The sequence below is a fragment of the Tachypleus tridentatus genome, chromosome 5 (assembly GCF_004210375.1).
Source record: "Tachypleus tridentatus isolate NWPU-2018 chromosome 5, ASM421037v1, whole genome shotgun sequence".
NCBI classification, from domain to species: domain Eukaryota; kingdom Metazoa; phylum Arthropoda; class Merostomata; order Xiphosura; family Limulidae; genus Tachypleus; species Tachypleus tridentatus.
The window spans coordinates 27634160-27649040 of record NC_134829.1 but is presented as its reverse complement, the minus strand read 5'-3'; the positions used below and the strand labels follow the sequence as shown (position 1 = coordinate 27649040).

General features: G+C 35.1%; 1 protein-coding gene across 9 annotated transcripts in view; it reads right to left on the bottom strand.

Moving 5' to 3' along the window:
- Nucleotides 1–14881, bottom strand: part of LOC143250793 (puratrophin-1-like) — a 208357-nt gene that overhangs the window by 26307 nt on the left and 167169 nt on the right. For all 9 annotated transcript variants that reach the window (XM_076501789.1, XM_076501788.1, XM_076501792.1 and 6 more), the window contains one exon: nt 13583–13721. In XM_076501789.1, coding sequence (XP_076357904.1) covers nt 13583–13721 — 139 coding nt within the window. The remainder of the gene's footprint in view (nt 1–13582; nt 13722–14881) is intronic.

The following is a 14881-nucleotide window of genomic DNA, read 5'->3' as shown; positions in this document are numbered from 1 at the left end:
AATTAGTTTTCCTTTTACGGTTTTCAAACGTGCTGTATAATTAGTTTTACATGCAATTCTGCTATCCACTAAGAAAACCACTTAAGGCACGTTAGTTTTGTAGTTTCACACTCAGCTACAAAAAAGGCTATCTGTACACGCAATAACCATCCTTAACTTTGAAAGTGACAGACAACTGGGAAGGCAGTTAACAGAATCCATCACCAACACTTGGATTACTCGTGTTTGGTCGAACTGAGGGATTTGCCCATTCTTATAGCATTACCACAGCTCAGAAGTGCTAAGCATGTTTTTACAACAAACAGACGACCACCATGAAGCATTTGGATTCACAGTGCAGTTCGAACACGCTGTTAATCCTCTAGTATGAACACAATTAACGAACCCTCCTCGCTAAATTCAATACGATTCTTTTTGTGCACAACGCAATACATTCAGATCTCAACGTGTATTTTCTGCTTTAAATACGCATTTTCCATTACACAGACCAATCAAACGAGCCGGATGCAGTTCTCAAACAATTTATATCGCGTCTACCAGTTACAGAACCATTGATCTCTATTAACAGTTACAAACTGAGGGACTTTCAGTTTCTCTGTACAATAGGAACACCTTGTTAGACACACACGACGGGTGATTATGTTAAAACATAGCAACGTAGCCAGTTTAGTATGTTAGTTGAAGTTGTTTTGACAACCTCCATGTTAAACGGAGTTTGTTTTTAACTTCGCAAATACGGTCCAATGCAACGAACTTAGAAGCAGTTTTAGACGTTTAACCTCTTAGCTTCACCAGAAAGACTGAAAAGTTAAACCTTAATTTTCATCATCTGCCACATGAAGAAGCAAAACTTACACACTCAGTCTTCTTTCGTACAAACGGAAATCTGCTTATATACACAACTGATTACCCATCATTAACAGATTTACACCGGAGAAGCTATACTGTAAAAATTTACACATGTATAGCTCGCACATAAGAGAATAAATAATAGGCACAAAACACCTGAAACTATAAAGGATTTAAAATTCTACATATAAAATCCACACGGATATAATGAAACGTTGAAAACAAGTACTAACACAAGGTTTAACATTCTGTCTACCTCATCAGGATCTACACTACTCAATGTCTATCGCTTTTAAGACTTTTTGTTTCTGTTGAAATCAAATTCAAAGTTTAAGTCAAGAAATCTGCGTTGCTTTCCTAATTCTAGTCTTACTAATGGACGTAAAATGATAAATAATTTTGTTTTGAAATTCGCACAAAGCCCCACTCCAGGTCTATCCGCGCTAGCCGTCCCTAATTTAGCGGTGTAAGACTAGAGGGAAACCAGTTAGTCATCCCAACCCACCGCCAACTCTTGGACTATTCTTTTATCAATGAATAATGGGATTGACCGTCACGTTATAACGCCCCCACGGCTGGAAGGGCGAGCATGTTTGGTGGGACGGAGAGTCGAACCCGCTACCCTCAGATTACGAATCGAACGCCTTAACCCACCTGGCCATAAGGAGAAATGAAAAAGATGAAATTTCCAATGCGAAATGAAAGGTCTACAATTCTATGCGACATATATTATTTGGCTTATAAAATTAAATTAAAATGTATTTACTCAAATTTTGCCTTACAGTCATTCATTAGCACGAAACAAAAGTAATATTTTTTGTTATTCTTAACTACAAAAAACAAAAAACGAGGTTAAATTTTCAGAGTTATGTCACGAGATAGTTTCTTCCTTTCACGCACCATATGAAGCCAATTCTACAACAAAATATTGTCATTTGTCTGTCTAATCAAATAAAGCTAAAATTCACTAAAATCTAACACGCTCGCTGAAAAACTATTCGTAATAATTATGTGTAAATTTCTCTAGAACTTACTTTTCCTGGAGGTTCGTGCCCGTATCTTAAGGCGCAGCTCTGGGTGATATTAACATCACTAGGATCTCTCGTTGGCGCAAAATTTAGTCGACACATGTCGTAAAAGTAGTGTAAGAAAACTACACTTTACCACAAACGAGTCTCTAGAACTTCTGCTCTCTTTCGATTGTTGATAGGTTTTAATAAGGACCAAAGATTCCAGGACAGTTCAACTTCATCATCCAATCACAGCGCTTGTGTTGAAAATTTTAATGTTCCCACTTATACATCTATGTTATTGCAAGAGAACGCCTGAATAGATAAACATGACACACTCCTTAATAAATCTCACTAGGGGGTATTTTAAATTATAGATTGATAGCCAATGATATGCAGCGACTGAATAATTCTAAAGACAGCCATGGAGACGCCATTGCGTACGTGCCCCAAGTCACGTACACCAGCAATAGGCTTCGATATATCTCAGTTAGGCCTGTAAATTATAAAGTATGGTTCAATAGTGAACGAACCTTAACCAGTTAGTTTCCTCAAGAGGTCCTGATGAACATCTATAGAATATGTATCGCCAGTAATGAAGCAACCAAAGCTGTCCAAAATCGGGAAGCACTCTCGTTATAAGTTATCGTGGACTCATTAATTATTGTCTTCATTAATTACAGATTCTTGCCAAAGGCAAAGTTAAGAATGAGTCATCGAAGACCAAAGAAATTCGCTAGTCTAACAAGTCAATTTTTACTTTTACACAGATTAGTGTTAAGTTTCTATCTGGATCACTATTCAGTGTAAATGTTTTTTGTTCGAAACAGTCTGGACTCCACATCATATATATTAGTTATCCTACAACCTAACTATGCTTCGTGTACAAAACACTTTCACCGTCTTAAACCTAATAAAAAATGATGTTTTTCTTGTTTTGTTGTTTTTATCAGTATTATAACCTATTTGACTTATATCCAGATAACATTTAAGTTCTGTAATACAAATAAATGTTTTGGCTCCACGTAAAACGAACATGATTGCAGCACTGTTTTATTTTGAAGATTAATATAAAATTGTATACCAATTTAAATATTCAAAAGTAAACCACAGTGAAACTTGTAAAAGGCATGAAGTAGATATATGGGCAGGCTTCCGTATTTACTGTGGAATACATCCTGTTCAAAGGAGTAATCTGTAGCTTGTTTACTACTCTCTTCTCTAGCAGTCAACATAATAAACATGCAAGTAACACCACGCACTGTGATGTAAGCACAAACTCTTATCTAGGTGCTCGACAAGGTTAAGTTAAATCTATTGGAACTTGATATATCTAGTTCAAAAGTGAAGCAGGTTGTTCGCTGTTCAATTAAGGAAATTTTATTATTTGCGAGTTTCCTAGACAAACTTAAAATAAAAACCACGTGTATACACATGAAATCAATGTAAAGGTAAATAAATGCATCATACAAAGGTAATTACTTTATAAATCAAAAACGACAAACCAGCGAAACATTTTAAAACTCTCGAGAACAAACAGAAAAGACGCCTAAAAATTTAAAAGCAAATCTTTCCAACGGATGCATTTAATGAACGGGTGTGTTAATGTCCAAGGCTTTCCAACTCGTGCGTTTAATGAATAGTTTCCACTGCACGCTGGACACTTCTATACAAACTAAGTTACTAAAATTCAATTTTCAAATGTTCACTGCGTACTGATCTCCTGTGATGTAAATAATGGGTCTTTTCTTAAAGATTTCCGTGATGCATAAAAATATACTGATATTCATTACATAAAATCACACAGCCCCTTGTCAAAGGCTTAAGTAAATAGGCTCAAAATCGACGAGTCAAACATTGTAACCTTTAGAAAACTCACTTGCTAAGACAAAAGCCAGTTTTAAAAAGGTTAAATTTTAGACATGGTTCACTCCTTTTAAAGTTAGAGGCAACTCTTCAAGCGAGTAAACTTTCCCAGAGGACCATGTTTACTCAAAGAGAGAGTACTTTGACAGATGAAATTTATCTTTATTTGAGAAACGAATCACTTGGCTAAGATCGTTTGGCGAAGAATCGGTAAAATCCACTGTAGATAGATGTATCCAAGAATGAATTAATCTTTTAAAAATTAGAGGTTCCTATTTTCCGAATTAAAACCCACAACTGGTTTAGGCGATTTTAAATGCTTAATCTAATTTAAAATAGGGTCGTACGATTGGAGATTCCGTGTTCGTGCCCCTTTATAAAGAGAATAAATTACGTTTCACTCACTGGGGTCGTGAGTTCGTTAAAAGATTGATAATTTTTACTACTTCACTAAATTTGGTATAAATGTTTGTTGGGTCAATGCGGAGATGCATGCAAGTTTGTGGTTTACCATTTTGTGTTTTGGAGGTTTTTTGCGTTGTTTTTTTTAGAACTACATACAAGGGAGTAATCTTTTTATATCTTAAGATATCCCTTCATTAATCCTGAATTTACATAACGTACGTCCATGACAGTCCAATGATGCACAGTGGGCTATCTATGGGTATCTAGTCCCGAATTCTGCGTTAGCAGTCTTGAAATTTATACTTTTCGCGCTAAGATATATACGATATATTCGACTGACAGTTCTTGTGCACAGTTTAAATAAAAGCAGCTGACGACTCTAACGTTTTAAAATGACAATTTAAAGATATATACAAAGAGTGTGTGGGGTTGTGTTTTCTTATAGCAAAGCCACATCAAGCTATCTGCTGAGTCCACCGAGGGGAATCGAACCCCCTGATTTTAGCGTTGTACGTTCGTAGACTTACCGCAGTACCAGCGGGGAACTATATACAAGGCAAATCTACACTCAGCCGACACAGTTTGCCCCTGAAGAACAAAGATTCATCATTCGAAAAGCGCTAGGGTTATGGAGTTTTTGTTATTTATATATTAAGACCTTTTGAACATACGCGATTTCCTGATATCGTGAATCTAACTTTGAGCCGATAGACTAAAGAAAAGGCGTTAAGTCAAATCAACTCCATTTCTTGAACTTCTCGTGTGGTTGAATAATGTGATGTTACCATCACTCCTGTAACGAACTCATTAATCCAAAGTGCATAATATGACTGCTGTGGAACGCTACCCATGAATCGTGGAATTAATAGTTCCAGCTCGCATAACCGTGCAAACTTAAAACATTTAGCTCAAACGCTGGAGAGCTAATAGATAAAATAATCAGCATGCAGACAAATATAAGTTCAGTTTAACTTTTATTTCTTGCTGTAAGTAAATAACATAAATGGTAAAAAATGACGAATAAAACACTAAGTGTTTGTGGAAATTCTTCAACAACGTAGATCATTACAGAAACTGGCATTACACAGTGATGGCGCTTCTACGTCCAGGTTGGACTATTTGTTTTTAAATATAATTCGGTATTTCATTGAAACCCTGCACATTTCCCAGTTTTACCTGCATAGATGTTCTCCGACATTAATTCGATGCTTAAAGAAGGCATGAGGTAACACAATAACAATTTATAAATCTCGGAGAAAGAAAATATTAGACTCGGCGACAAATGGAGCTCAATGGATACAACAAATTGAATACCTAGTGTTCGTAGCCAGCTAAAAACTAGCGCCCAAAGTGGTGTTTCTTGTATAATTCTTGTAATGATGTTCTATAAATCCTTGTTAGGATAGATGACACTACTACGTTTACAGGCAAGACTTGTTGAAACTGGAGCTGACATTCTGCTACTTAGACGATTGTAAGCTGTGTACTGGTGTAATATATATTTATTCTGTGTGCGAACAATGTACTAGGGTTTGTAAGCATCCACTATTTGGGTTCGAACATGTAATCTCGTTGCGAACTGGGGATTGAATTTTCACTCTTTGGTTGTGAATATAAATATTCATTCTTTAGTTATTATAATGTGGGATCCACCAGAGGAAGTACGTCCATTCTCCTCACACACACGCACACAAATTGTTTCTAGAGCTGTTTTCGATAGTCTCTTACCACTTAAAGCTGACCTCTCGACCACCAACCGCACTAAGTTATGTTGCCTCTTTCTGAAAATTCTTGATATCTGCCAGTAACAAAATTCACACTGGGTATGATCATTTGACTGCGCAAACATGCGCGCAGTAAAAGGAATTACATGCAAAACTATTTATATTTTTTTGTAAATTAAAAACTAAAATTCTGAGAAAAAAAATAGAAGTATCCTACTTACCCCCCATACAGAAGCACACTTACTACCATCTTGGATAACGCTATTTTCCACTATTTCATCCCACGCTTCACCTTATGTTACATATGGTAAGAAGTGGTTTTATCGAGCGATCTTTCACATGAACCAACAACGTGAAGCGAGTTGTTTACAATAAAAGGCTTTGTGTATAGGGTTTGGTTGGTGACCACGAATGATACTCCCGGAAAGCAACTTTACCTTTTTATATTGATGAAGTCAATTCTTTATTTTTCCTAAACGTTTGTACAGCTTGAGTCAACATTAAACGAGTTTTGTTGTTATATTTGACAGGTTTGAAACCAGTTTCGGTGCAGCTAAGGAGAATCATGTAGAGAAGCTATGAACAACGTTTTACACCACCAACAAAAGTCTGTTACTTTCACCTATAACCTATGAAACCCCGAATTATTCTACAGTCTATATAAGCATTCAATCATCATAAGTGGACAGTATTTAGGAGTTCTTATATTAAAAGCAATGCCCTGAATTACGGACCTGTGTAAGGCACACGAAGATCGTTCTTACAATACATTTCTTCCCATAGTCAACAAAAATCTACTCGAGACAGTTTCAGTCTATCTTTGATCAAAAACACTGTCTCTAATATCAATAAATTCAAGTAGGCGGCTCTTTCTACGTTGAAGATAACTATGTTTTCGAAGGCTCTAATCAAAATTCCTTCTACTTTTTGTCTAAAACTAGATCCTGTAACAAACTATTTACAAATTTCTAGGACTTCAATATACACTACGTGTCCTTACCCAAGTACGTAACACTTATTTCACTATAGTTTAAACTATCTTATATATGTAAAAACGGCTGGTTTGGGTTGAGAAAATTTTTTATGCAGAGAAGCGAACAACGTTTCGACCTTCATCGGTCATCGTCAGGTTCACAAAGAAAGAAAGAGGTAAATGACCGAAGAAAGTCGAAACGTTGTTCGCTCCTCTGCATAAAAAAAAATTTTCTCAACCCAAACTAGCCGTTTTTACATATATACATTTCTCTACAAGTGAGTTTTCTCGTCATCACTAAGTTTAAACTACCAGTTCTGTCCAAGAATATTGAAATCAACTTGTTTAAAGCCAAAGTTCTAAACATCTAAAGTTTGAAGCTTACGTATTTTTTATCAATATTATAAAACTGTAAACAACTGGTTTTCGTTTTATTTTTAGTATTATGTATTTGTATAACTAAAAAGAATTTTGCCACATTTTGCATGCTTTTTGTTTTTGTATCAAATTCAGGGCTGTAGATACTCCAACACTATTCAATAGGTTTAATGGCATTATTTATTTAAATGGCAAATATGAAATATCATCCAAATCCCAACAGTTTGTGAGAATAAAGTTCACACTGTGGCATTTATTTTTAAAAATTCCGTATTTTTAATCACTAATTTATAAGAATTACACAAATATTCAAGGAAGTATAGCAAACGACGTAATCTGTCGAGTTCTTAGAATATTTGTATTTTTATGCTATATTCTAATATTAAATTACTATCTAAATCTTAATATCTGTCATATCTCAGCAGGCCTGATTAGCCTTGATAGTAGGCGAAAGGCCTCGTTGGTGTGACTGACATATCACAACATTCTTCTTCACTTTTGCTCGTGTGTATGTGTTTTCTTACAGCAAAGCCGCATCGGGCTATCTGCTGAGCCCACCGAGGGGAATTGAACCCCTGATTTTAAGGTTGTAAATCCTTAGTCTTACCGTTGTACTAGCGGGGGGGGGGCACTTTTGCTCATAATTTCTAAGACTTTAGCTACAGATGGCACTACTGTTGACTAACAAAGAAGAACAATAAACATCTGATCCCATCCCTCTCTCTACACAGTTACTGGATTTTCTGTTACTGAAGTGCATGACAGAATGTATTTTTGACTCTAACTTTTTACTTTGCATCTTTATTAAAGAGATTAATGAACCAAATAACGCAAGACTATGTGGAGAATTACGGGCTGTATTTAAACAAAGGGATGGTATTTTTTGGGGTAGGGGTGAATCATTTCTCTACTCATAATCTGTTTTGTTTATTTTCTAATTTCACGCAAAGCTGCACAAGGACTATCTGCGCTAGCCATCCTTGATTTAGCAGTGTAAGACAAAAGGGAAGGCAGCTAGTCATCACTACCCATCGCCAACTCTTGGGTTACTCTTTTACCAAAGAATAGTGGGATTGACCGAACATTCTAACGCCCCCACGGCTGAAAGGGAGAGCATGTTTGGTGTGACAAGGATTCGAAACCGTGAATCTCGTACTTCGAATCCAGTGCCTTAACCACCTGGCCATGCTGGACCCTCATAATCTGAAAATAAATATTTTTTACAGTTGATGAAAATATACAATCAAACTTTGAAATTCTTTAAACTTCGGCTATATTTTCCACAACCGATCTGTAAGTTTGCAGAACGTTTTAACATTGTTTTTCAAACTACTTAATAAGCTTTTGTCAATCTGTACTTAACTGTACTAGTTCGTATATTTTTTGCTCTATCTGTTTCTCAAACTCAATTTCAATTATTCTGTTTGTTAATTTATCCATCAAACCGGAACACCTGAATGCATCTGTTAAAACATCCATAAAGACGGAACAACTGAATGAATACGAAGAAAAACAATTAAAACTGCTTTACGAGAATAAATAACACTTGCATAGCCGTAAATGAAACATGATCATGGCCGACAATCCCACGTTCTCTCATCTGGAGAATTCGAAACTCACGAAATGTTGAACACAAATCAGGCTTTACCTACTGCTTATCTTATCTCACCATATCAAGGTACAATAAGGAGTTCTAATTAACAAGGACCTAAGAGGACTTTTAACTTTGACAGAAATGAAGGGTAAAGATCACAAAAATTCCCACTCTTGGTCAGTGTTTTTACGTGTACACACGTACCAGAGGTAGATATATTTTAAGATTTCCCACGACAAATGATGCCTCCCGCCAACTCGTTACCTTATAGGTGGCGTCTTGTGCGTATATTTTCTTTAGGTATTAGATATGCAAGTATAACAAAAGAAAGCATTCATTATATATAAAAACTCGTAGCTTTTCAAGTAATATAGAATTAACTGAAGACAATGTGAATATACATTTCCAAGTTGAGCTGTACATATCTACAGTTATACATGTAATACAAAAAATTATACGTGGACGGGTGCCTAAATTGAAAACAAAGAAAATTCACCACACCACTGTCTTTATAGCATTCACTTATTGTTGTTTTTTAAATAAAATCGGACAACTATATAAAGTTCTATAATGTGATATATCTTTATAAATTACACGTTTTTATCTCGCTAGATACCAGTTCGATAATACAGTCCTGCGAAGCTTCGATTAAATATTTTCGAATTTATATCACGGTCACCCTTAGAATCAAGTGTTTAATTCAGTTATAGACTGGGACCTATTTGTTTTTGTTGTTACACTTTTGCACCAACCTTCTTCCAGATGTTTACGTACATTACATCTTTGTGCCATTCTATATATGCACAGTAGATTCCATTTAAAAAATAAATGTGATTCACAGGGCCCTACTTGATAGCCTTTAGTTACCTTCAGAACCTTCTTGCCTCCTTTAATACGCTCTTCTAAGAAGTAAATGGGTCTGACACACACGTTAACAGTTTTTATACTTACACAGCTGCACAACTGACTTAATCACATACCGTTTCGGATCTCTAGCCGCGTGTGGAAATCGTAAGACAAGCATTTTAACAATAAATAAAGAGACAAAGGAAGAGACTGCATTACAAAGAATTATTCTAAAATAACCAACCAGACAAAGAACAGTGTCGTGAATAACGTGGTTTATAGGTAGACTTAACAGTTTCTGCGGTGAGAAGTCCAGAAATGTTTCTTCTTTTGTGATATAAGGGTATGGGTGTGGTATTCCATAAAAAACAACATAAAAACGCTACAATGTATTGTTCACTACACATTCTTACCTACTCAACTGGTAACCTATGAAACACTTCAGTTTTTCTCTAAAGTTATTTTACTAATATTCATTATCGATATTATTGTCAACTTTTACATCTATATTTACATATTTTAAATTTTTAACTTTGTATAAATATGGATTAAGAACTAGTCTAACTCTCCTAAACAGGCCAAGTATTGTATTTGGATTATGCCTGATAATATCGTTCACTTAATGATTAGATGCATTATAATTAGCAGGGGTGTTAGAGTTTAACCACATATGGACTTGCTATAAAATTATTTTTAGTCTATTTTTAGTTCTGGTTTAAAAAAAACAAACGGAGTTGGGTTACTTCTGGACAGGACTTTCTAATAATTGCAATGTCTGAGTTTAAAGAAATAAAAACAATAACTGATTGTTTTTTTTATTGAGAAATGTTTTGTTAGACAAGTTGCTAGTAATTTCAAACAATCCTACCTCTGTTATAAATGTTATACAACAAGCGTTAATTTCACTATATTAATACGTGCCCGATTCTCTGAATATTTACAATATCGTATATGCCGCCCGATATGCGTGATCAGGAAACGGCCAAGGCTGACGAGGTACAAACAAATCATTTTTTTTTTCTGACTAGAACATTGACTATTATAAGGCAGAAAAACAGTTACATATATTAATTTCCACCTACAAGTAACCCAGAGTTCTAGAATCAGCTTTTAACTAGAAGATACACCTATTGCTCAACCCCATAGAAATATTAAATATGATTTCTTACTTCCATTAGGGTTTATAGATAATGCAGGAGTTTTGACATGCATAAAGAAAAGCGTAAAAAGATAAGACAGGTAGGTCCATGTTTCCACACTTAATGCGCACGAAGTGAGGCTCTGTAACGATAAGACAGGTAGGTCCATGTTTCCACACTTAATGCGCACGAAGCGAGGCTCTGTAACGATAGACAGGTAGGTCCATATTTCCACACTTAATGCGCACGAAGCGAGGCTCTGTAACGATAAGACAGGTAGGTCCATGTTTCCACACTTAATGCGCACGAAGTGAGGCTCTGTAACGATAAGACAGGTAGGTCCATGTTTCCACACTTAATGCGCACGAAGTGAGGCTCTGTAACGATAAGACAGGTAAGTCCATATTTCCACACTTAATGCGCACGAAGCGAGGTTCTGTAACGATAAGACAGGTAGGTCCATGTTTCCACACTTAATGCGCACGAAGTGAGGCTCTGTAATGATAAGACAGGTAGGTCCATGTTTCCACACTTAATGCGCACGAAGCGAGGTTCTCTAACGGTGATTTTTAATAAAATCTACCACCAACCACGCGGTTTCGGTTATCACGATCAGCGCAATTTTTTTATTTTTCGTTCAAATAATTAAGTACAACATGATAATACAACCTAAATTGCATACACGGGTTACGACGTATCCTGAGACAATTTTGTTTTAGCTCAAAGTCTGCACTATGGTCTAGGCGCGCGCTTTCTGTTATAGAACAGGGAGCAATGAGAAACATCTATAAGGAATATTCACGTCACAGGAGAGGAGTCGATTATACTTTTGAAGATGGAAGCTGTGAAAACGACCAATCTGTAGAACAAAACACTTTTGTACAAATAACACATGATTCAATTCTATACACGACTCGTTCGGCGAAAAAAAAAAAATTCCGTTAGGAACAGAAACATTCAGAAATACATTAATGTATATAGATAAGCTATTTGTTGTAACAGAGAAAAATACCTCAAGTTGAGCCTGAAAAATACATTATTATATGCTAAACTAAATATACAAAATGTGTTAAATAGATTCGAAGTACATAATCACATAATACCAATAGTCATGTCTGTAGGTGTGAAAGTACCCTATTCTGAATCCGCAAAATCACGGCGATAGCTATATAAAATGTTAATCAAGTAATATATGTGTACACACAGGGTAGAGAAATTTATACAACGGACTAATTTTTAAAATATGAAATGTATAGTTTAGTAATAAGCATACTGAATAATAACATTTCTAGATCTTGTTACGTAACAGCCACCTCACTCGATCTTAAGTAATAAAACCTTAAAATATCCAAGTAACAATCTTACTGGATCGCACCAAGTAAGAGTAACTTCTCACGTCATGTAAAGTAATAACCTTACTAAATGACATGAAGTGATAACAGCTGTACCAAGAATAGATGAAAAACGCTGTTTTAACACCACTGACTCTCACTGGTGCACTAAACTGTTAGTAAAGAATCTCAACGAATGTTTTTATATACAGTTTGTGGAGGTTTCTTGGTATTTACACATGAAAAAAAAACATATATGCACAGTTTTGTGTTCCTAGTTCTTATTGAAATACACACTAATATGTTAATAAGTTTCAAACTAAGCCTATTTACTTGGTATTTTCGACATTAAGTAGATTTGTATTGTGTTATGAGCGGAATAACATCTGTGGCTTGTGGTATGATTGGTATTGTATGCTTTCATAAATTTTACTTTAAAGAGGCGTACTTCGGGTTAGTGACTTGTTGAACAAGCTATGAAACTTCAGGAAACTAAAAATAAACCTAGCAATCAGTATCATTAATTAAACGCGCCTTTCATATTTGTTTACTTATGAAAACTGGCATTGTTTCACGAGTTCTCAACGATATGTTTGGCCATAATCCTAATAATATCTCGCAACGTTCGGCCAGCTTAAGAGTTTTAGGTTAGTCCTCAATGCATACACTAATCTAACAGTGCAAAATGATATTTTATAATAAAAGTATAATAATAATAATAATAATATAAAATTTAAAGTGTAATGACATAAGATATATTAAATGGCGTGATAAATACTTTTAATAAAAGTAACCGCATAAAAATAATAATAAAATAGAATAGCTTACTTAGAGAACACAGAAATAAGAAGCCTAGTCTCAACAGTCCAATCGTTAATATTCACCTGAAGATTAGCAGTAAAGTCTGTGGAATTTCAATATGAAACAAATTCATCTCGTAGTGTAAAAATATGTTTTTAATAAAGACGTTTGTGTATCTCTTCATTTATCGATAATATAAAACACATTTTTTTCTATAACACCATTTTTAACTGTTTGAAATGCACCATATTTAGAGTTACACTGCATATATTAGAATCTGGGGTAATTCACGCGCTTTCTTACTCACCACTATAAACATACGTTTTCACTACTACTTCAATAAGATTAGCATTAGAACATGCCAAGTATTCAATGGCGTGAATCTACCTGTCTCAATAAGTTTTTGTAAGTTTAACACTATAACTTGGTAAATGTGAAGCATAGTTAACGCGCGTATTTTTTTTCAGCTTCGATTCTTACCAATTTAGAAGCAAATTTACTGAGATTATTATTTACAAATAATTGAAATCATTTTTTCTAAAGAATAAATTAAGAACTGATTTTACTTGGTTAACAAGTACAGAGTTTTGTTTGTCAGTAAACCTGTTAATTAAAGAAAACAACTGCTGTAAAACCACAGAATCCGGTATGATGTATGTTACACACCTGATGGGTTTCTTCTTCGAAAGTTTTAACCTGCAAATATTCTCCCAGTTTTTTCAGTCTTTGGTCTGCTAGTTGGGCTAATTTGACCGCGGTCGTTTTTAACTCGTTGTGTAGGCTTCTTGCTTTTCTGATTGAATCTCTGTAAACATAAATAGATTTGACAGTCAAACTTTTACAGTCAAATAATTTAATGCTTTTCCCTGCTACAAGACTCGGTGTAAAACATTGGGCTAGAATACTCATTTTCTACGTAACTCATGTAAGACACTTCAGTGGTTACTGAATGGACTAACTGTAATATTGATGACAGTTCAAATATTTTGTGTGGGATTTCTATGCTATTACGAAGTCTATAACCAAGTCAGTCATACTTAATATGCTTAAGAAATAGTTGTGTCCACGAAGCCGATAGGAGTCAATATGAATCTATCGATAATTCTAAGATAAAAGTACAATTCGAGGACATTTTTAATGATATATTTCCAAATGCACTTTATAATATATCAAAGCGTCACCTAGTGCAATATTCGCACAATGCTAAAACCGAAGTAAACTTCGATAGAATAAAGTAAAGAGTGGCCCATGTTTTTACAAGTGGTGGTGATATTGTGCCTTAGTTCATACGCACCAAGTATTAGTATTAAGATCCACAAACATCTTTATCGTAGCACCTAAATAAAGCTTGGATTAACAGCGTCACGTTTTTCACCTACTTCTGGCGAATTATTTGTCGAACTGTCGAAACTGTAGCATAAATCATGTTTAATCACAACATTTTGAAAACTTGTTTTTAATAGTAGTGTTTCATTTAAGTTTGTTTCTTTAAATATATTCACAAAAGGATTTTCTGCGCTGGCCGCGCCCCAGTTATGAAGTGGCATCTAGGAGAACTTGTTACCAATTCGTGAGCTAATCTAACAGTTCGATTTGACCTAAACTTTTATAAGACATACACGGTCTCAAAGTGCGAAATACGAATTGTTTGTCGTCAGCTGGACGCGAGCCGTGGACCTTCAGATACAAGTCCGACACATTAATCACTAGGCCACCTTTTTCAGTGACGACCTATTCTGTAAAAAAACAAACGGGAAAAACGTTAGCCCAGTATTTACACAAGTAGTTAGGATTCAGTTTCAATTGCTAAAGCATGCTAAGTTATATCTACCTCATAAAACCATTGTAACATAAAACATAAGAGGTTTAAAATTAACTTGCAGTTAGTTTATCAAGTGAAAAAAACAACAACAAAATATGCAAAATAATGCTGATAGAACACTTGTATACAAGGTTCCAGTTTTA